We start from the raw sequence: 21,455 nt of genomic DNA, 5'->3' as shown, positions 1-21,455 counted from the left end.
ATACAGATGCAGTTTATTGTCATTTGTTTAACACATATAGGTACATAATTACAGTAAGAAACAGGTTACCCTAAAACACAACAATCACAAGGATATTTGGAAGCACATGGTAGCAGCAACCATAACACAGACTCCTAAGTCAGATGCCTTAGGTTAGACACTTCCCATGTCCATCCTACTTTACCATCTAGTTTATCTATAAAGAGAAATGTATTCTTAAGATACAGTCCACAAAAATCAAATAATAGACTAACAAAGGATTGATTAAATTAAAATAACTACGATATGCGAAAGGAAAATTTTTCAGTAAAAGAGTTGTGACAGTTGTATGACAATATTTTACAATATAAAAAGACAATAATTAACCAATGAAAACTTATCATTATTACCATTCCCAACTGGGTATTTCCTCATCATTTTTAACAATACTTGTGTGAACGACAATAAATTATGCGCCTATGAATAGATTAGTTAACGGTAAAATGAGAACAATCGTGATACAAGTGTAACAATATTTTTAGGCTATTGGCAAAATGTGTACGATTTCAACCCAGAAAACATCATTGATTTCATTAATAATACACATTGAGACATAGCAAGGAATGAGAGGAACATAAAAAAGATATCAGACCTTGAGCAGACAAGTTCGAGTGAAAGTTAGTGGCATATTGTCTTAATGCAGAGTGAGCTAAGTGGGTGGCCTTGCACTATTTTGCTACCCAGCTCCTTCAAAATACAAATAAACAATCCATGACTTCTTCATGCATTCACTACTACGTCTCACCATCCCTATTGGGTATTTGCTCATCATTATAAAACACTACTCGTGTAAACAATAATGAATTACGTGTCTCCTGAACTTTTTGCTTAAGGAAAAATGTCAACAAATGCAATATCTAAATGGTGTATCATTCCAGCGAGTATGCATGCCAGGTGCATTTCAGTAACCAATTTGAGTAAACCCTTCATACCGTCAACTAGAACTATAATGTCTCTTAGATGTGGAGACGGAAATGCCTCACGAAGTCGCTCTTCTCAGAGAAAGTTTTCCCACATTCCCTGCAAGAATAGGGTCTCCCTCCTATACGGGTGATGGTCGAGGGTGGACTTGTGAGCAAAAGACTTGCTGCAGGCATTGCATGAACAAGGTCTAACTCCTGTGCGCATGAGCTTATGTACGGTGCATGGAGATTCAAAGAGAGAAGGATTTCAAGCAAATGCTACGTGCATAAGGTTTGTCTCCTGCGTGCGTATGTTTGTATGTGGTTAGCTGGCTACTGTGATAGAAAGATTTGCAGGAAATGTTACATGAATAATGTCAGTCTCCTGTGTGCATGTGCATATGGCTTTTAAGGACACTAGTATGCGTGAAGGACTTCCTGCAGACACTAAAGAAATAGTGTTTCTTCCATGTGTGTGTGTGTGTATACGCATGTGCTTGGTAAGGTTATAATTATGACCGAATGATTTACAGTGTATTCTACATGAAAAAGTTTTTTCTCCTGTGTGCGTAAACATATGGTTGTAGAAGGTGCTTCCCTGAGTGAAGGATTGCCTGCAGACACTGCAGGAATAAGGTTTATCTCCTGGGTGTATACGCATATGCTCGGTAAGGTGATCACTACGACTGAATAATTTACAGCATTTTTACATGAATCAGGCCTCTCTCTTGTGTGTACCCATATGCCTGTTGAGGTTGCTCCTATGAGAGAAAGACTTACTGCAGACACTACAGGAATATGGCTTATCCCCCGTGTGTATATGCATGTGCTTGGTAAGGACATCACTGCGACTGAATGATTTACAGCATATTTTACATGAATAAGACCTCTCTCCTGTGTGGGTACACATGTGTCTGGTGAGGTCAGAACTCAGAGAGAAAGACTTATTGCAGGTGCTGCATGTATAAGGTTTCTCTCCTGTGTGTGTACGCTTGTGTTTGGTGAGGTTGCTACTCTGAGAGAATGACTTATTGCAGACACTACAGGAATAATTCTTCTCCCCTGTGTGTACACTCATGTGATCGTTGAGAGTAGAAGATTTAGTGAAACACTTAAAGCACACACTACAGGAATAAGGCTTATCCCCAGTGTGTGTAGCCATATGCTCTTTGAGGTTGCTCCTGTAAGAGAAAGACCTATTGCATACACTACAGGTATAAGGCTTATCCCCAGTGTGAATACGGATATGCTCGGTAAGGGAATCACTGCGACTGAATGATTTACAGCATATTTTACATGAATAAGACCTCTCTCCTGTGTGGGTACACATGTGTCTGGTGAGGTCAGAACTCAGAGAGAAAGACTTATTGCAGGTGCTGCATGTATAAGGTTTCTCTCCTGTGTGTGTACGCTTGTGTCTGGTGAGGGTGCCCCTCAGAGAGAATGACTTATTGCAGACACCACAGGAATAATTCTTCTCCCCTGTGTGTACACGCATGTGATTGTTGAGAGTAGAAGATTTAGTGAAACACTTATTACACACACTACATGTAAAAGGCCTCTCTCTTGCACTTGAACACTTTCCCTTTTTGATGTCTCTTACCCAAGGGGAGGAATTTGAGGAGACACTTTCTACACATGGGTCAGTTCCCACTGCAAATTTTCTCCCTTTTCTACCCTTTCCTTTCTCCTGAGTCCCTCCGGATATTTCCTTTATAGGCCCATTTCCTTTTCGCCTCAGCTCTTGTCTTTTACTATCTGCATCTTTTATATCTAGCACATTGGATGACTCAGCATCAACGTCCAAATTGCTGGCACCAAAATGAGTGTCAAGGTGTTTGATGAGCTCCCTTTTGCTGCTGTATCCACCGTTACAGTGGTAGCAATTATATGAATTTGTGTTTGATCGTTGACCACTAAGAGGATTTTTAGCCTTGCAATTGCTAAACTCATCTGTGTCCCCCGTGACTGCCTCTGTGCAACACCTCTTTTTACTTATTCTAATCATCCTAAGGACATTAGGGATAATTGGTGCGTCACAACCACTTCCAATCCTCCCAACAGACCTTGTGTCTCTGCCTCCACTGATGATGGATGCTTGTTTGTCCATCGCCAGGAATTGAGCAAGATGTTAACTTATCAGCAAGAACAGTTCCACATTTTTCCAAGTCTTCATTCATCATTTTCCATCATTCCCCTGTATCGGATGGTCCACTCTCAGATTCAACGAATGTCAGTGAGGCTGAGGAAAGAATACAGTCACCACTTAGATGGTTCCCTAATCTTCCTTCCACCAGCTGGGAGCCCTAGAAAAAAATTTAATATTTTAACCACAAAAGAAAGTAATGGTGATCTAACTTCTTAAAGCACTTTGGTTGATAACCAAAGCAATTTTATAGAAAGCAAAAACTTGCTTCAAAGATTCAAGATGGTCCGCCCCTTTTAATATATGCTCGTTTAGAAGTAAATTGTGAGTTAAATGCTAATCTAATGTAACAAACAAAAAGATACCATAAAGCGTAACCTGTATCAAGTTAGGTAACCAGAATTAGAAATAAGCTCAGGAATAGGAATTAATAAATGGTGTAAGCACAAAAGAGGAAAGGGGTAATGGATGAGGAAAAGGAGCACACACTATCAACTATTCAAGAAATAAAGATCTGGATTGAATAAAAGGAGGGAGTCATAGGATGGACATACAATCTAGCACTTAAAATTAAGCTACTTAAAGGGAAACAAACCATAACCTGTGGGACCTATGAAGTTTTGAGTTTCTATCATTCTTGTGAGATAAAGGTGAGCAAATACACTTTTCTTTTGCTGTATTACGTGGATGTTTATTACAGATTTGAAAGAGTGCAGGATTAAAAAAAAGTCACTTGTCATTTCAAAAGTAAACAATAAAATAATCAATTGTAGAGACTACAACAAAATAAACCATGCTGTCATTATTCTGAAGTTCCTTCTGAGCCAATGCAGGGGCTAGCAAGTCTTTTAGACAAGTGAATTGTTTTGGAAACTGTAGAAAGGATTCTGAAATACTCAACTCAGCAAGCAGTATATGATTCCTGTTGCAGGAATATGATATCCTAACATTCTCAATGAAACTATCCTTTTCTAGACACACAAGGCTATTTTATCTGGGATTCTTTTCGTCAGTGGTGATCACCCAGTCCTCCCATTAATAATTTACTCTGGTTTACTCTGCACACGGTACTACCACAGAATAGGAACTTGGGAATCATTATGGTGACTTAAAGAAAATAACATTTAAACTACTGTGGCAAAGATTCTACCTAGTGAGCAGAGAAGGAACTATAACCACCATACTCCAGAAGAGTGAGGCACATGACTAACTGTGGCTCTTGGCTCCATAAGTCTCTCTTTCTTAGAAGATATCTAGTTTATACAAATCAATACATTTTTATTTATAAACAGTCACAGCTAAATTTTCACTTGACGACAAGCATTGTCCATTTCGAAGGTAATGTCAGACAGTGTTCTAACATGCCAGGTTCTGGGTGTAGGTATATAATTAAATTCAAAATTACAAGTCGTTATGTTTAACTAAAAAGCAAGCATAAGTTAGTACATAATATTAGAATGTAGAACGAAGTCAACATTCATAACATTGGAAGCAGAGATAGCCCACAGGTCTACATCAGTAATCCATGTGAACATTAAAAACTACCTGACACCTATGATGAAACCTTGTACTACTTGATATACCTACACTAAAAATGCCAAATGTAGTAAAAATCAAATGATATTGCAAGAAGGGATAACCTTTAGACATTACACAGTCATGCTCATAAGCATGAAAACATAATTAACATGTTTACATTACACGATGCTATATTAAAACAGAAAGCATCATATTGTTGGCAGGGGTAACGTTCAGGCATACCTCAGTATATCATATGAATATAAATACAAAAATTGACAGAAGTACCTAATGTTATAATGCAAGCTGTGGTCAAAAATCATCATAATCGAGGCAGAGATAACTGTCAGGCATATCTCAGCCCTTCATGTAAACAAATACTCTAATTAATGTATATATTTCACATGAAAAAGTCACACTTATTGTTACCCAACGCATGGAAAATCTACCATGCATACCTTAGTCCTCCATGTAAATATTAAAACCCATTTCAGAGACCTAACCCTAGAATGCTAAATTAAGCCAAAACTCTTAACATTTTGCGGACCGGTCACTGAGATCTCCATGTTTTGCGCGCTGAATGCTGAAGACCGGCCACGGAGATTTCCGTGTCTTCACATATGATAATAAAACTTTTTCTCCTTCTTTTAACATTAGTTACTTATACTAGCATTTGCTTCAGTTGAATTTCAGAATGTGTTTTTATTGATATAGATTAGGCTTATACCATTCAAATTATAAATTTATCAATATTATTTCAATGAACGTAATCCACTTTTAGAGATTACTAATGTATAGGAACAAAATGTCACTTAGCCGTGACGTGTGAAAAAAACTTGAATAAACATTCATTTTTCTGTAACAGCAACTCTCTAAATTCTACAATATTCTGAAATTACGAATTATTGTATTTTAGATTATCAGGAATAATTTTGGTTGGATTTCTTAGATCCTTTCATATGGCTCTAACAAAATCTATTGTCGGTAATTCTTTCATCGCCTACTTTGTGCCATACATTATAATGTATGCAGCCAAGTGAATAATGCATATTTCACCTGAGAGTGAATTCAGCTTTCCTTCTCACGTGCCATGGTCTGGATTCTCACAAGACATCCTATCTTCAGAACTCCATGTAAACACATCAACGAGTCTTGAAGGGCAAGGACAATGAGGGTCATTTCAGTGGGACCCTATCTTTTGGTCCTTGATAGAAAAGGACCAGATGGCCACAACGCTTATCTTTGTTAGTCTCTAATGTTTCCCTTTGCTAATAATGCATATTAGTCTCCTTTGGGACGTTCTCGTGTGGTTTACTCTCTTCGTTAGAGATCTGAAGTCACGTTAGTGAGGAATCAATTCCTTGGATGAAAATTGGTGTACGTTTACCCTATGAAAGTGCATGCATATGTAGCCTACGTATATTTAATTAATTTCCAGCAATAATTCCTGTGTACCTTACCAACTGAAAAATTACTCCAAAAACAATAAGACCCCGTCTATGGTAATGGCGTTAACTAGTGGTGGTGCTTGCGGATTGATGGAGAAGGATACATACGAAGAACTTTGTGTTGATGCATAATCAGACATGCCAGATGATAGTGTAGACGAGTGTGAGAGCTCAGATAGTGAAATTGGTTTTGATATTGGTGGAAGACGACCTAAAAGAAAAGCTGCACAGTTAGCTTACACTGATGATAGTGACTGGGATGCAAGTGATAGCAATGGTAGCTTAGTGAAAGACACCTCCGTAACATGGAATAAAATTGTCCTTCCAAGAAGTTTGGAAGATTTTCAGGGAGTGGCAGGAATCGTCAATAATAATCCTGATAATTGTGAATGTGAGTTAAAAGTGGCAAAAATGTTTTTTGTGGGATGATCTTCTTGAAATTATGTGTAAAGAGACCAATTTGTATCGAATACAGAACAAAGGCAGATACAAGTCTTCGCAGAAAACTGGCAAGTGGAAAAATATAATGGTGAGAGAGATGAAAGTTTTCTCAGCAATTATAATTTTGATGGGGAAAGTCAGGAAATATTCAATTCAAGGAATATTGGAGCACTGATGAATTTATCAATACACCCATTTTTAGTATTTTTCTCAGCAGGAACAGATTTGAACAAATTTGGAATTCTAGGCATTTCAGTGAAAACAAATCAAATTCAAAATCATCCAATAGGCTACATAAAATTAGACCAATACTATCATATTTCTTAGAAATTTTAAAAACTGTCTGTATGCCTAAATGTGATCTCTCCCTGGACAAATGAGTAATACCTTGGAGGGGAAGATTGAGATTTAGAACATGCAATCCAGGGAAATCGGTGAAGTGATTATGTACTGGTGAGAATGGTGTGTGAGAGTTAACCCTTTCGAGACCGCGGAGTTTTCGTCTTAGCTTGACTGCTGTACCGAGCCCCAAGAGACTCTTCTTTCTCATGGTACGGAGCATTTTTGGAGGGCATTCGTTAAGAAGGGTCTCGCTGAACCTTTTTCGACCCCTCCACGGTGGGACTCCGCATTATCGCGGACTCCGAGAGTAGTTGTGCTCCCTCCTTTCCGGGTTTACGACCATACCCGCGGCATTGGTTCGCGGTCAACTTATGTATTGCTTATATGTATTTAGTAAATGGATAATTGTTGCTTGCACGTAAATTACAGACATAGAATATAATTCCTCATTTTTATCTGAGCATTGTCAAATTTTAAACGAAGTTCTAAGGCCATTATCAAAGCATTTAACGCAGCAACAATTTCCATGTTGATGTTTATACATAACTCGAGATATAAGTTAATATTTGTCGTAGAATTTCGTTTAAAAATTGTAAACACTGCTCAAAAGACAAACAATTCAATTCTTAGTTTATATTTCTTGAGAAATGAACAAATATTTATTTCGAAATTTGACTCTATAAACAATTGTATGACCGCTGTCCCTTACCGCAGAGAGGGGTTATAAAAGACGAAGGGTCCGGGTACCTGCTCCCGGATTCGGAGGGTTAATCCTAAACCCCGAAGCGTTGGGTCCCGAGACAATGGCGACCTAAACCCCCGACCGTCCTGAAAGGGAGAGAGCTAGAAAACGTATATATACGGGTTTCGTTTTCTTGACCGGGAAAATCTCACACGTACATATACGCCCGTGGTCTCCCGGGTCAGGAAACGTCCACACGTATATATACGTGTACGGTAGGGAAAAGGTTAAAGTGGTTGTATTTGCAGCATAGAAATGTACACAGCTGAAGGAAAAAAATAAGAGGAAACCATTTTGACCCTTTTAGATCTGTATTTACACCATTGGCATCATGTGTTCCAAGATAATTATTACAATAGCGTACAAATAGCTGAAAATCTTCCAGCGAAAAGAACTCGAGCTTGTGGAACCATCCGTGCAAACAGAAACTTCCCGCTGAATTTAGGCATGAAATAAAAAGTATGAAGAAAGGTGACTACACATTCTGTACACGGGGGAAGTTCTGCTGCTTGCGTGGAAGGACAAGAGGGTGGTGAGGATGATTTCCACACTCCGAAACTCGAATATGGGCGAAGGAAAGCAAAACAGATGGACGGGACAGATACAGAAAAAACAGATTTGTATTTTGGAGTACAATAAGCACATGGGAGGAGTTGATAAAGCTTATATGAACTTGGCTTACTTTTTAGTACTAAGAAAAACTATGAAGTGGACAAAAAATGGTGTTGTGGTTGATCAACTGTGCCCTATTTAATTCTTTTGTAGTTTATAAAACATTGAGCACTTCTACCCGTTTGACCTTCAAAAAAGTTGTTTTGGAAGTAGCCTAGGGCTGGGCTAAATGTGAGGAGGGAAGAAGTGCGTCTTCCCACGATGATGACAAAGAGGGCGAGATAGAAAGGCCAACTCAGCGAGCGCATCGTGGATAGCCCGGCAAGGATAGCAGAGGGAATGGTGAAACACACTCTAGAGAAGATAGTGGGGCACGGAGAGAAGAAATATCCATCGCGTATATGTCGAGTTTGTTCTGCTAATAAACTTAGGAAGGAAACTCGGTACATCTGTGGATTCTGCAAGGTTCCCCTGCACAAAAGGAGCATGTTTCACCTAATATCATACAAAAGTAGTTGTAAATACAAACACCTCTGGTAAGAAAAACGCTTCAAATTTTATTAACATACGTTGAAAAGTAAACATTTTTATGAGGGTTTTCATGTAAGTGTCATTTAGGTTAAAGCTCATTTAAATGCCCGGACCTACCCGATGAGATTGGAATTAAATACCCAGTCCCCAACGTGTTAATGATGGAGGCTAATATAACATTCTAGGCATATATCTCCTTCATGGAAGCAAAAATAAAACCTAGGTACTTCACGTAAGTACCTGACCTAACAATGGGGCATTTTATTAGACCTATAGCTATTCGAGGCTTGGTTAACCCACTAGGACTATCTCACTTCTTCATAGAAACATTAAAACCAATTTTGGCATACCTTAGCCCTGCTTCAGAGATTCAGCTAAAATACGAAGGAAATGGTAAAGTAGTAAAATTTAAAGCCAGAAATGTTGCCCAAGGTTTTTCTCAGATACCTGGTGTGGATTTTGATGAGATAACTAGTCCTGTTTTAAAGAAGAAATCAGAAAGGATACTAATTGTATTAGCTGTGGAAAACAAATGGCATATAAATCATCCAGACGTCAATAGTGCTTACCTTAAAAACTCCATCTGCGATGAAGTTTATGTCGAACAGACTGAGGGATTCCTGGATGGGGGAAGTGTTCAAAACATTTTGTGTACAAATTGAAAAAAAGCTTATATGAACTATATCAGTCAGAAAGGGAATGGAATACATATATCGATGGATTGTTAAAGGGCATGTCATTGAAAGAATGTATGACTGAACCATGTGCTATTCATCTGAAAACCTCATAATTGGTATGCATGTAGAGGATTTATTGGTAATTGGGGAAGAAAATAAGATTAAAGGGTTCAAGAAATCATTGGGTAAGTTGCTACATTTTAAGGATTTAGGTCATCCCAATGATATTTTATCAATGAGTATTTCCAAGGAAAGGAAAAATGTTGTCCAAATCGGTCAAATGAATTATATGGAGAAAATTTTGAAAGGGTTTCCAATGGACAATTCCAAGAGCTGTTCTGCTCCATTGCTAGTGGGAGGTGAGCTAAAAAATATTCAAAATGATGAGGCTTTTGATAAGCATTTATATCAAAGAGCAATTGGGAGCCTACTATACCTATCAAATTGTACCAGACCAGACCTAGCATTGACAGTATGTAAATTAGGTCAAAAATGTATTTCTCCTTTGAAAAGTTATTGGACGAATGTAAAACATGTACTTAGATATCTTGTTGGAACAGCAAATTTAACTTCGATATATTTCAGAAAACAGGAGCCTTTTGTGGTTTATTCGGATGCTGACTGGGCGAACGATGCAAGAGACAGAAGAGGCCTAAGTGGCTTTGTGATTCTTCTTGCAGGTAAACCAATTGTTGGGCAAAGCAAAAAGCAGTGAGTGATGGCAAGTTCCACAGTTGACGCTGAGTATAGAGCAATATATGAAGCAGTTAAGGAGGTGTTGTGGTTGAAACAATTTTTATTTGGAACTTAATCAAGAAAAAATTGGGACATTACCAATCAATATTTTGGTTCACAACCAAGGCACAATGTGTGTGTCCAAAAACAAAATTTTATCTTAGCAAACTAAACATAAAGACGTTAGGTTTCGTGCAATTAGATAGAAGGTAAATGATGGTGTCATTGATTAAAAATATGTGATATCAAGTGGAAATGTAGCAGAAATGTCAACTAAATCTCTCTCAGGACCAAAGATATTGGAATTAAACAAAACCTTTGATTGCCATAATCAAAAAATGTTAAGTGTAATATTGTATGTTTAAAAAGAGAAAAAAGTGTTTAGACTGATGATAAACCATTGCTTGTCAAGGGGAAGTGTTAGAAGCTAAATTTAAAATGTGTGTGCAGGGCATTGGTTGTTGCTTGTTTATTTTTTATAATGATGATTTAATTGTTGTCGGAGGAGCCATATTACAGAATATAGTGAGACAGATATTTAAACAATTTTAAGACAAAACATATGCCATGAACATCCCCCAACGACAGCACTAAAAGTAACAATCAGATCAAATGAATATAATCAATTCATTAGGGCAAATAGAGAGAGTATATTTGAAGTCATAAGGATAATCACGTGCACAAAATAATCAGGGAGCTTCAAAGAGATTGTCACGATAATCCCCCAAAACTCAACGTTGAAAGAAGTGTTATGAAGTAATGGAAATAAATAGTACATGATTTCAATAAAAGAGAACATCTATCAGCACTAGAAAAACATGGTGAGAAGCACAAAACAAACAGAGGGCCTGAAATGAAATGTCTATAGAACAGCACAGTTTTTGAAACTTAGCATTATCATTAATCGGAAATAGGAAGTATTTGATTGCCATTCAAGACACAGTGAAATAAGCATGGCTTAATCAATCTCACAGGCACAAATTGATCAGACAGCTTTAACAGAATGTTAAGAGCATTCACCAATACTCAGCACTAGAAGAAGCATTATAAACAGATGGATATAGGCAAATTGCATATAAAAAAGGGCCTGACATCACTCGAAAAAAATGTTCATACGTACAAATTAATCAGGGGGCTTCAAAGGAAATTCCATGAGCCTCACTCAATGGTGAGCACTTACAAAAAATTATCAACAAATGGGAATAAGCTCTTCATGGTGACCATAAAAGGGAGCAACTATAGTATATATGACAATTGAAAAGTATTTTCACAAGCACAAAACCATTAGGCAATTTAAAAAATATGAACATTCCTCAATGGTCACCACTAAAAACTTTCTGAAGAAATGCAAGTTACAACTTTATGAACACTCAAAAAGTAAATTCAGAAGAACAACACAATAAAGAATCTTCAAAGGATATGTCATGATAATCCCCCAAAACTCAGTGCTAAAATTAGCTTCAAAAAAAAATTGAAATAGGTGCTTCATGATGGCAATGAAAGAGAGCATTTATCAGCACTCGAAGAGGATTTCCCAGAGCACTAAGTAATCATGCAGCTTCAGTGTATATACGTTCAATAAAAACACAAAAGATTCATGGTTGGTGGCATGATTTAAATACCAGCGAACATTTAGAAAACATAATCAAAATATCAAGAGAACAACACAGAAATGTATACAGAATACTCAAACATGTAGACTAGCTATTCACACCAAGAAAATAATCTTAGTTCAAGAGAAACTATACGCATGATGTTACTATGAGGTTCTAATATGAAATTGTGTATTTTAAGAGACCTATCATCACAAAGACACAATAGCAAATGCCCATTACTCACCGTAAAAATATGGATTATATACACCAATACTAATTCCGTGCTACGGCATTAGAATACAAGATTACGTTTAATTTCCTCAAATTATGACAGGCATCAGTGGATCCAGCACCAACTCAAAACCTATATAGCAAATAAGTAAATAAACGGAAGTCTTTCGTTAAAGGCCAACAAAAACATGTTAACAATTAGCGTAACCACTAACTTTCTTACAAACAAAAACTAACCTCGAGTAATAGAATGTCCGGCATCAATATGAATGTTTAATTATGAGACAATATCTCACAAAGCACACAAAACAGAGAATTATTATTCTCCTGGATAACAATGTTCCTGCAAGCGCCCGCTCAGGAAGAAATCGACCATCGATAGCGTCGCTAGGCTCAACAACACGTCGCCGCGGCACCCAGAAGGAAACTTTTGCCCCGTTTACACCACGATCGTCGCGACGTTGATCGCGACCAAGGTGATAGAAAGTAAGGTGGTCTCACTTCGCTGTTTACGTTTCGGCGGTGACGTCACGGCCGACACCTCGCTCAGCCGCCTGGCAGGATTAACATGCTATGCCCGGGTTTTCCTGTCATATTTATTCACATTCTCGCCTTTGGGCTAGATATGTCGATGAAACGGCTGTGGGGTGGTGGAATTTATATGTATGACATTTGAATGCGTTCAATAGAATAGTTTGTCATGAACGAAAGGTATTTTTTTAAAGTGAATAAATGAAGGACGACGCCGAACGGCTGCTATTTTTGATTTTACGAACAGAATTGCCTTGGCCGAACTGAAAAAGCGGAATTTCCGAAGAACAACTGAAAATGCCATTTTGAAAAGTAATCCTAGAAACTCGTGAAGATAAAATTTCGTAACTACTAAGAGTTGTTTCTAAAAACTAGCATTTGTTGAGTCCAACTCTTCCCCTCTCGCCTACCAGAGTGAATTCTTATATACTGTCTTCAATTTTCTGCACCATTGTCGTTAACTATAACCATCTAGCCATAATACCATGTAGAACTTTAACGCAATTAACATTGTTAAGGGTAAAATTTGTGTTTATTATTAATATGCATTTGTGCAAACGGTGATTATTTCTTTTAGGAGTCATTTGAATCACCAATAGTAGTTCCTAAGGAAAAGGTAATGAAGGGAAAACTATAAGCGTGTTTCAGTCAAGTTTTTACAGGACGTTTTTCCGTACATATTTGAATAGTTAACAGTGTAAATCTTTTCTAGAAGTACTAATATTACCTTCATGGCTCTGAAGTAGCAATGCTTAATATGGAATAATTTGAACTTGGTAAAGTATTAGCTGAGGAACAAGATCGAAGAGTTTAGGGAAACTTCCATTAAGATAGTACAATAAACATACCCCTATGAAAAAATTGTATAAGACTGTTTCAAATTTTTATACATTCTTATACATTGCCATGGCAATGTATAAGAATTTGAAACAGTTTTATACAATTTTTCCATAGGGGTAATTCGAGGAATTTTGATACAAATGTGGTCAATTTGAAGGGTTAACCATTACTATATCATTACCCAAAATAAGACAGAAACAGGTATGCAAACAACAAGCTAATATGCACTATAAGTGCTTTTCAAGAGATTTGGAGCATGGATAAAAGCTGCATCAAATAAAATCACAGATGGAGGAATTAAAAAAGAAAACAATACACATATTTCAAACTTATGTAATATACATAAAACAGCAAATTTTACATTTCCAGAATTCAGATTTAAGAATGCTATTGAAACTATTATTTATACAACCAATGCAAAGTATGCAAATTAAAAATAAATCTCAAGTGTAATTGATGGAACATATCTATTGATATAGTTTCAAAGGAATAGGAAAAGAATCATGAATACGGGATGAAAGCCACCACAAATCTTCCATTGTTACTGGAATAGCTGAACCTGTAATTAAAAATGTGTATAAATTGGTGAGCTGTACTAGAGGAACTAAAAAATGAACTATTCAACAATTTCAATGAATAGCACCAGTGTACACCAAATTTTCAGTCTCATCAAACGTTATAAAACCTCTTGATTTGTATCAAACATGCTATTACTCGAGTGTCTATTTCATCATTCACAGTCTGTGCTACAGGAAAACTAAGGTTGGGCAATATCAATTTGCAGAAAACATTCTGCCAGTCTAATCTAATGCGAAGATGGTGATCTTTCTGCCAACTGTCTTTCCCTGGACTCTTCCCTTCTTCAGCTTAAGAGCTGAAAAGCATTTATGCAAGAAATCCATGAAGAAGACATAGTGCATCAGGCATAGAAGAGCATCCAGCACAACTATTCAAGATAAATAGATTAATAACAGGAATAATGCCTCAAATAATATAATCACAACAACGCAACGATTTACATACCTATGGAAGGATATTTGAAGTCCGCTCTTCTTAGCTTTGTAAGAGCTATTACCACAAGTAGCCACCGTACAACGCATTCTTTATGATGCTCTCACCACGCAAAAAGAGTAGTAAATCGGCAGTATTAGTCAGGGAGCGCAATATTCGTTGCTGAAGAAACTGAATTCCCATGCGGTTCATCCGTCGAAAATGGCCGGTGTCTGCCGTGACGTCACAGGACTTCGGCAAGGGAACTGAGACCACCTCTCCTTTACCACCTTGGATCGCGACTACTGCACGTCTACACGTCTAAAAGTTACCATCGTAACTCAGTGCTGCCCTCGTTGTGGAACTGTGTCAGATAACAACTGACGACGACACTGCGTGAGAAAATTGAAATCCTGGAAATTAAGAAGCAAAAGAATATTAATGTTTTCATGTGCTAAAACTGAAGCTAGACCGAACTGTCGGTAAAACGTTAAAGAATATAGGTTTCTTTATGGGAATCTGTCCAAAGTTTAGCAATATTCGTGCGGTAAAGACAGTAGATATGTCTCCTTGCTACGTTCCAAATTGGAATATTTTGCTAACTGGTCACTTTATTATAATATCGACTCCATCCGGATTGAACGTGTCCAAAATAAATTTTTCAAATTAAATAATTGCGATTTATTAATCTCTTTGTCTGATTACATCACTTCATATATTCTTTCCCTAGTCAATTTGAAAACTTGCACGACCAAGGATCCTCCAACAAAGGCATATTCCTCTACAAAATTATCAATTAATATTTAGATTGTTCCAATCTCCTTTATTAGTAACTTTTAATGGATCCCGTCATAGCTATATAAATCCTCACCTGCTTGTTTTTAATTACCATAGAGCAAATTATGTCTTCAACTCCCACCTATGATGAGATAAAACTAAAACTAGTCACAACAGTCCGTGAAGTCTTTAAGAAACTAGATTCTTCGAGAGAATATGTCAAAACATTCAGGAATATTCACGCATTAAAGACAGTACATATTGTCGTTATAATTTAACTAGAAAAGGCTTAGATTTCGGCTTGATTCGGCACAAGTATTGATATCTCCATGTCCTCATCTAAATGTTATGGTTATTTCTGGCGAATTTTATTGTGAAATCCTGTATACAATGATTTAATTGGTTAACATTTTGTGCATGTTTGTTATTTTCCATCATCTGTGAATTATAATGTAAGGATACATGGTTATGGGTTAACCTGTAAATAACGAAATGCATAAAACTGGTATAGTACAGAATATCCGATATCATTTGGTAAATAGAACATCAGAAAAAACTTTCCCCTAACGTCCTTCCATTGCCTGCTGAATAATGTCTTCAATCGTTGCCATATATCTTTGATATATTAGAGTTATTTATGAAATATCAATTACTGTATCAAGATTGCAACGGCGCGAAAGAATCGTATATGCATCGATCTTCATTTCGATCTCTTTTTTTCTTGGCACACTAGCGCTAACCATCGTAAGTTCGGCAGTGTTAGGTACTAAGGCCTACGATGGTAACTCTGCGCGTCTACACGACGTTTTGAGGTTACGATCGTACGGATCAACGTCGCGACGATCGTGGTGTAAACGGGGCATGATCTTGGGTAGTGATGGGTGAAAATAATCGATTATTCATGATAATCGATTATTTGGTTCCGATTATTTCGATTATGTAATCGATTATGGGGTGTCGATTTAATCGTTGAATCGATTATTTAAGCTCGATCCTCACTTGAAAAAATCGGCGGCACTTGTCGTTTTTGAATATATCTCTAATCGCGTGAGAATCAAGAACCAGTGGCTATATTCATATTTTGCAATTTTATCGCAGTAGATCTGAATTGCTTGTGATAAAAAACATTCATAATGTCTCCCTTGAAAAGTCATTTATGGAAATTTTTTCATAAAAACTCGGGAAAGAGTGCGACATGTCGTACTTGCGGTAAAGTAATCATTACGTGTGGGAATACCACTAATTTTAAAAAATCATATGATGCGGATGCATTCCGATATGATGAGAGATGAGGTAGAGCTTACCATTAGTTTGGCATTTATCTTAATTTAATAGAGCATTTTAATTGCAAAATATTTATTTTATAAATATCCAACTTATTAGGCAAAAGAAAGCTCAATTTTTTCTTGAAAATAATCGTGTTTAGTATTTGAGAATTATGAAGAAGAAGCTAGGGAAACAATCTAATGATTTATCACATAATTAATCACCTTATAGCTGCATTCTTATTAAAGAAGGTGTACGTCAATTTGTTAAACACAAATTCTACTACTTTTAAGGTCATTCGAAGCCAAAGTGGCAGAGTCACCAGAGTTCCTTCAAATACAGTGAGCATACATGCATTAGATGATGAATCTGGGCCTTCGTCTGCTCCTTGTTCAATGCCTTTGGTAATATTTCAATGTCATATACCTATGTCTGATACTTCTCCTGTCATCTACTTAAATGATGTGTAAGCAGTGACACACTTATCTAGAAATCATATATGTATATCACAAATTTAATTCATTCATTTTTTAGCAGATGGTGAGCCCATCTGCAAACACAGACCAAAACGAAAGTGACCATGCAAGTAGGAGTGAATCAAATACTGTTGAAATGCTCTCTCTGGCTGACACTCAGCCACATCAACTGCAAATTAGAGACTCGTTCAAGAAAATCAGATCCTATGCAGGTAAATGCACTGCATACAAATTTGTTATCTGATTAGCCTCAGTATCAATCCGTCCAACAGATATTAAAAAGTTTCCATGACATCATTGCCATAGATAAGGACTAATAAACTTTACTGAGTCTCCCCAAGACTCAGTATTTTATTTATGAGTTTTGGAAGAATTTCATAAACAACCTTTCCACCTGAAAATAGTTCAAAGTGATGTTTAAATTTCGATGAGTTATTTATTGATTACCAAGGTCAACTTATAAAATATTCTTCTTTCTTACACAGATGGTGGCAGTAAAAATGATAAAATAACGAATGCCATTTTGTATATGATCTGCAAAGACCTTTTGACATTTTCTCATGTGGAAGATGAAGGGTTTAAGTACTTGATGAAAGTAGCAGTGCCTTTGTATACAATTCCAAGTAGAAGAAAAGTAACCTTAATGATTGATAAAAAATATGAATTTATAGCAAACATGTACAAAGACACATTGGCTTCAATGAAAAATATAACACTCACAACAGATATCTGGTGTGAGACAAAAAACACTAGAAGCTTCCTAGGCATAACAGTGCATTACTTAAACAACAATGATCTAGTCTCTGCAACAGTGGGTGTCGTAGAATTGCGAGAAAGTCACTCTTCAGAGTATTTAGCCAGAATGCTTTTGAGTGTTTGTGCAGAACGGAACATTGCACCCGAAAATGTTACTGCTGTTGTGACTGACAATGCAGCAAACATAGTGAAAAGTGTAACTGACACATTCACAAAGAAAAAGCACTTGCCATGCTTTGCACATACATTGAATTTGGTGCCAAGCAAGGCAATCGAGTCAACAGTTGGTCTACCGGAGATAATTACCCAAATTAAGTCTCTGGTCACCTGGTTTAGGCAGTGCGTTGCAGGAGCGGATATGCTGCGCAAATTGCAACTAGACATGGGTAAATCAGAAGGGCAAATACTGCGGCTGAAGCAGGACATAGCAACACGCTGGAATTCCACATTTTATATGCTGGACCAATTTGTGAAATTGAGTGCCCAGGTCAATAATGTGGTGATCAAGTTCCCCCAAGCACCACCTATGCTAACAGCTTCTCAGCTGCAAGAGGTGATTGAAATAATTGCATTGCTGAGACCAATAGAGTCCACCACAACCGAAACTTCTGGCTCCAAATATATTACATGCAGCAAAATCATTCCACTTGTCCACTGCTTGGAGTCCCACCTTGATGCAGCAAACCCCACCTTTGAGATCAGTATTAACCTAAAGAGAAAACTGCAGGAAGAAGTCCATAAGAGATTCAGCAAGATCGAGGGGGTAACCATCTTAGCTACCGCCACCTTACTAGACCCTCGCTTCAAAAAGCTTCATTTCAAGGACCCACTTCTATGCCCTCAGGCCATCAAAAACATAGCATCGATGATGAGAGAACTAAATGAAGATGAAGGCATTTCAATCGCTGCCGCAGATAACTTGGAAGTTAATATTTCACAAAATGAAAAATTTTACTTGTGGAGCCACCACAAACAACTGGTAGCCACAAGAATCCATGCATCGATAATGGATAACACTGAAGTTCCAAATGAACTCACTCAGTACTTTGTGTCACCTATTTCCCCATTAGAAAGTGACCCAATCCAGGAATGGGATAAATTAAAAGTACTCTATCCTACCTTGCACAAAATAGCAATGAAGTACCTACCAGTTGTGGCAACGTCTGTGCCATCGGAACGGTTATTTTCAAAGGCAGGGAATATAATAACTGAAAAGAGGAACCGACTGACTGGAAAGAGGTTATCAAAATTAATATTTTTAAATTCTATCACTGAATCACAATGTGGACTTTAAATGCAATGGCTCACAGTGACTAATATGTTTCAAATTAATAATCTAAATAGGAAAGATCACATAAAAAACCTTTTTTTCTCCGAAAAATGCAACAACCTAAAAATGGTATGACTTATATAACTTATTAAACATGTGTTATTAAATGAATATAAATTAAATCATGTTGCATGGTTTAATCACATGAGAGGAAATTTTTTTAATTTATAAAATGAAGCACTTTCACATCAAAACAAAGGATATTATTTTCCACAATGGTAATTGTCATGAATCCCTCACTCATCAATGTGCATATAATCAAGACTATGAAAAGGGGGACTAATTGAATCCCTGGATGGTGATGAAGTTAACTTTAATTAATTAGTAATTAAAGTAACATTAATTAATGCACCTAATTCACAGAAAACCTATACTGGACAGGTAGATACTTAGGATCCCAATTCTAGAGAAACCGATTCGAATATCAACCCTGACCAAGAAATAAATATAATTTTTCCAGTTATATTTCATTGTGTACATGTTCATGACCCCGGTATTGCACACCGGATTTCCAATCTTAATACTTGCATAACAATTAGCATCATATTTTCGCCAGACCAAAAAATAAAACATTGTTTCCAAACACTGATTTCTTCTTCACCACTTTCCTCAGGGTTAGTTTCATATAGAATTTATATTAATGTAGAGACTCCTTATTTTAAATAATTAAAACCACAAAATTAACCGATTTATTCAACAGTCGGCCTTCACCTGACGACTGTTAACGTTTATCCACGATGATCCGCATGAATCACGATTATTTAGTTGGTACAGATGTTACAATTAAAAGAATCACATGATGGCATAACTCGATTCAATTTAGAAAAATCATACAATGTCTACCGATTCTAAACATGAGAATCATATGATCTTACTTCCGATTTTCTTGAGAAAAGCATATGATAAATCAACCGATACCCCACAGAAAAAGTTTCAAATGATTTTCTAATAAAATATCGTATGATATCATCGCCATTATCCAACAGAGAATCGGTATAATCGTATGATTCGTTGCCTGCACATAATCGGTAGAATCATATGATTCGATGCCTACTAAAAATCATATGATTCGATGCCTGCAAAAAAATCATATGATTCGTTGCCTGCACATGGTAGAATCGTATGATGCGATGCCAGCAAAATATCATATGATTCATAAATCGTTACCTGCACATAATCGGTAGAATCGTATGATTCGATGCCAGCAAAATATCATATGATTCGTTAATCGTTACCTACACAGAATCGGTAGAATCGTATGATTCGATGCCTGCACATAATCGGTAGAATCATATGATTCGAAGCCAGCAAAAAATCATATGATTCTTCCGATTATCAAAATAATCGATTATGCCATCCCGATTTTTACACTGAATCGATGCTTTGGATCCGATAATCATTTGATACGATTAATCGATTACGGCGGAATTTCGCCCATCTCTAATCTTGGGTCTACTTTGACCGCTAGGAGCGCTTCGTTCGTGGTACACTCAGAGACGCCTGGCGCTATAACAAAAAAGTTCAGAGGCCTGGTGACGATTTGACGCTATGACGGGGTCCTTTAAAATTTACTAATAAAGGAGATAGGAACAATCTAAATGTTAATTGATAATTTTATAGAGGAATAGGCCTTTCCTGGTGGATCCTTTGTCGTGCAAGAGTTTTCAAATTGACTAGGGAAAGAATATATGAAGTGTTTTAATCAGACAGTGAGATTCCTAAATCGTAATTATTTAATTTGAGTAATTTATTTTGGACACGTTCAAGCCGGATTGAGTCGATATTATAATAAAGTGACCAGTTAACAATATATTCCAATTTGGAACGTAGCAAAGCGACATATCTACTATCTCTACCACATGAATATTGTTTATATTTGGACCAATTCCCATAATGAATACCACAGTCTTTAAAGTTTTACCAACAATTCGGTCTACCTTTAGTTATTGCACATGAAAACATAATATTCCTTTGCTTCTTAATTTCCAAGATTTCAATGTCCTCACGCAGTATCGTCGTCGGTTGACACAATTCCACAACGAGGCAGCACTGAGTTACGATGGTAACTTTACATGTGTAAACGTGCAGTTCGTCGCGATCGACGTCGCGACGATCGTTGAGTAAATAATTTTAAACGTTGTGTAAATAAAAACGGGGCATAATTTTTGGGTCAGAAGTGGAATTAAAGCGCCATATCGGCAGCCTCAGAAACAAACATAATTCCCAAATTTCTTTTACATGCAATTCAAAAAAGGTTATCTAAAAAAGCACTTAGGAGTTCATGCAAATAAATTCAATATATATCAGTTTACGTTCAGAATACAAGAATTAATCAATTTTCGATGGCTACAAGGTTCCCTAGCGGCAAGAATTGCAGCTACAAACCTGGACTCTAGACCAATCTTTTCTTACCTTGTCCGATATAAAATAGGGGAACATATACCATAAAAAGGGACTATAAAAAGCTCACATTTAAATATCACCTAAAAATCACATTGCAACATATAGACATAAAATACAAATACTCATT

The 21,455-nt window shown here is 36.8% G+C and overlaps 2 protein-coding genes and 1 long non-coding RNA gene across 3 annotated transcripts; 1 reads left to right on the top strand and 2 right to left on the bottom strand.

Moving 5' to 3' along the window:
- Nucleotides 1-326: 326 nt before the first annotated feature.
- On the bottom strand, nucleotides 327-2,527 carry LOC124172399 (gastrula zinc finger protein XlCGF71.1-like). Its single transcript, XM_046551854.1, has one exon. The coding sequence runs from the start codon at nucleotides 2,437-2,439 to the stop codon at nucleotides 1,657-1,659; it is 783 nt and encodes a 260-aa protein (XP_046407810.1). The 5' UTR covers nucleotides 2,440-2,527; the 3' UTR covers nucleotides 327-1,656.
- Nucleotides 2,528-2,805: 278 nt separating this feature from the next.
- Nucleotides 2,806-12,340, bottom strand: LOC124172420. The gene is made up of 3 exons (XR_006868160.1): nucleotides 12,197-12,340; nucleotides 11,973-12,092; nucleotides 2,806-3,247 (listed from the first exon to the last, which is right to left on the bottom strand). It is a non-coding gene; the product is annotated as an uncharacterized LOC124172420 (long non-coding RNA).
- Nucleotides 12,341-17,701: 5,361 nt separating this feature from the next.
- On the top strand, nucleotides 17,702-18,889 carry LOC124172531 (E3 SUMO-protein ligase ZBED1-like). The gene has a single exon (XM_046551978.1). It carries the CDS (start codon nucleotides 17,702-17,704, stop codon nucleotides 18,887-18,889), a length of 1,188 nt encoding a protein of 395 aa, XP_046407934.1.
- The last annotated feature ends 2,566 nt before the right edge of the window (nucleotides 18,890-21,455 follow it).

Source organism: Ischnura elegans, assembly GCF_921293095.1.
Source record: "Ischnura elegans chromosome 13 unlocalized genomic scaffold, ioIscEleg1.1 SUPER_13_unloc_1, whole genome shotgun sequence".
Taxonomy (NCBI): Eukaryota; Metazoa; Arthropoda; class Insecta; order Odonata; family Coenagrionidae; genus Ischnura; species Ischnura elegans.
The sequence above is the reverse complement of the archived record's forward strand: the minus strand, read 5'-3'. Positions and strand labels throughout refer to the sequence as shown.

Coding starts and splice junctions, on each gene's coding strand:
- LOC124172399 (XM_046551854.1), bottom strand. CDS start 2,439: ATGCGTGTACACACAGGGGAGAAGAATTATTCCTGTGGTGTCTGCAAT.
- LOC124172531 (XM_046551978.1), top strand. CDS start 17,702: ATGCTTTTGAGTGTTTGTGCAGAACGGAACATTGCACCCGAAAATGTT.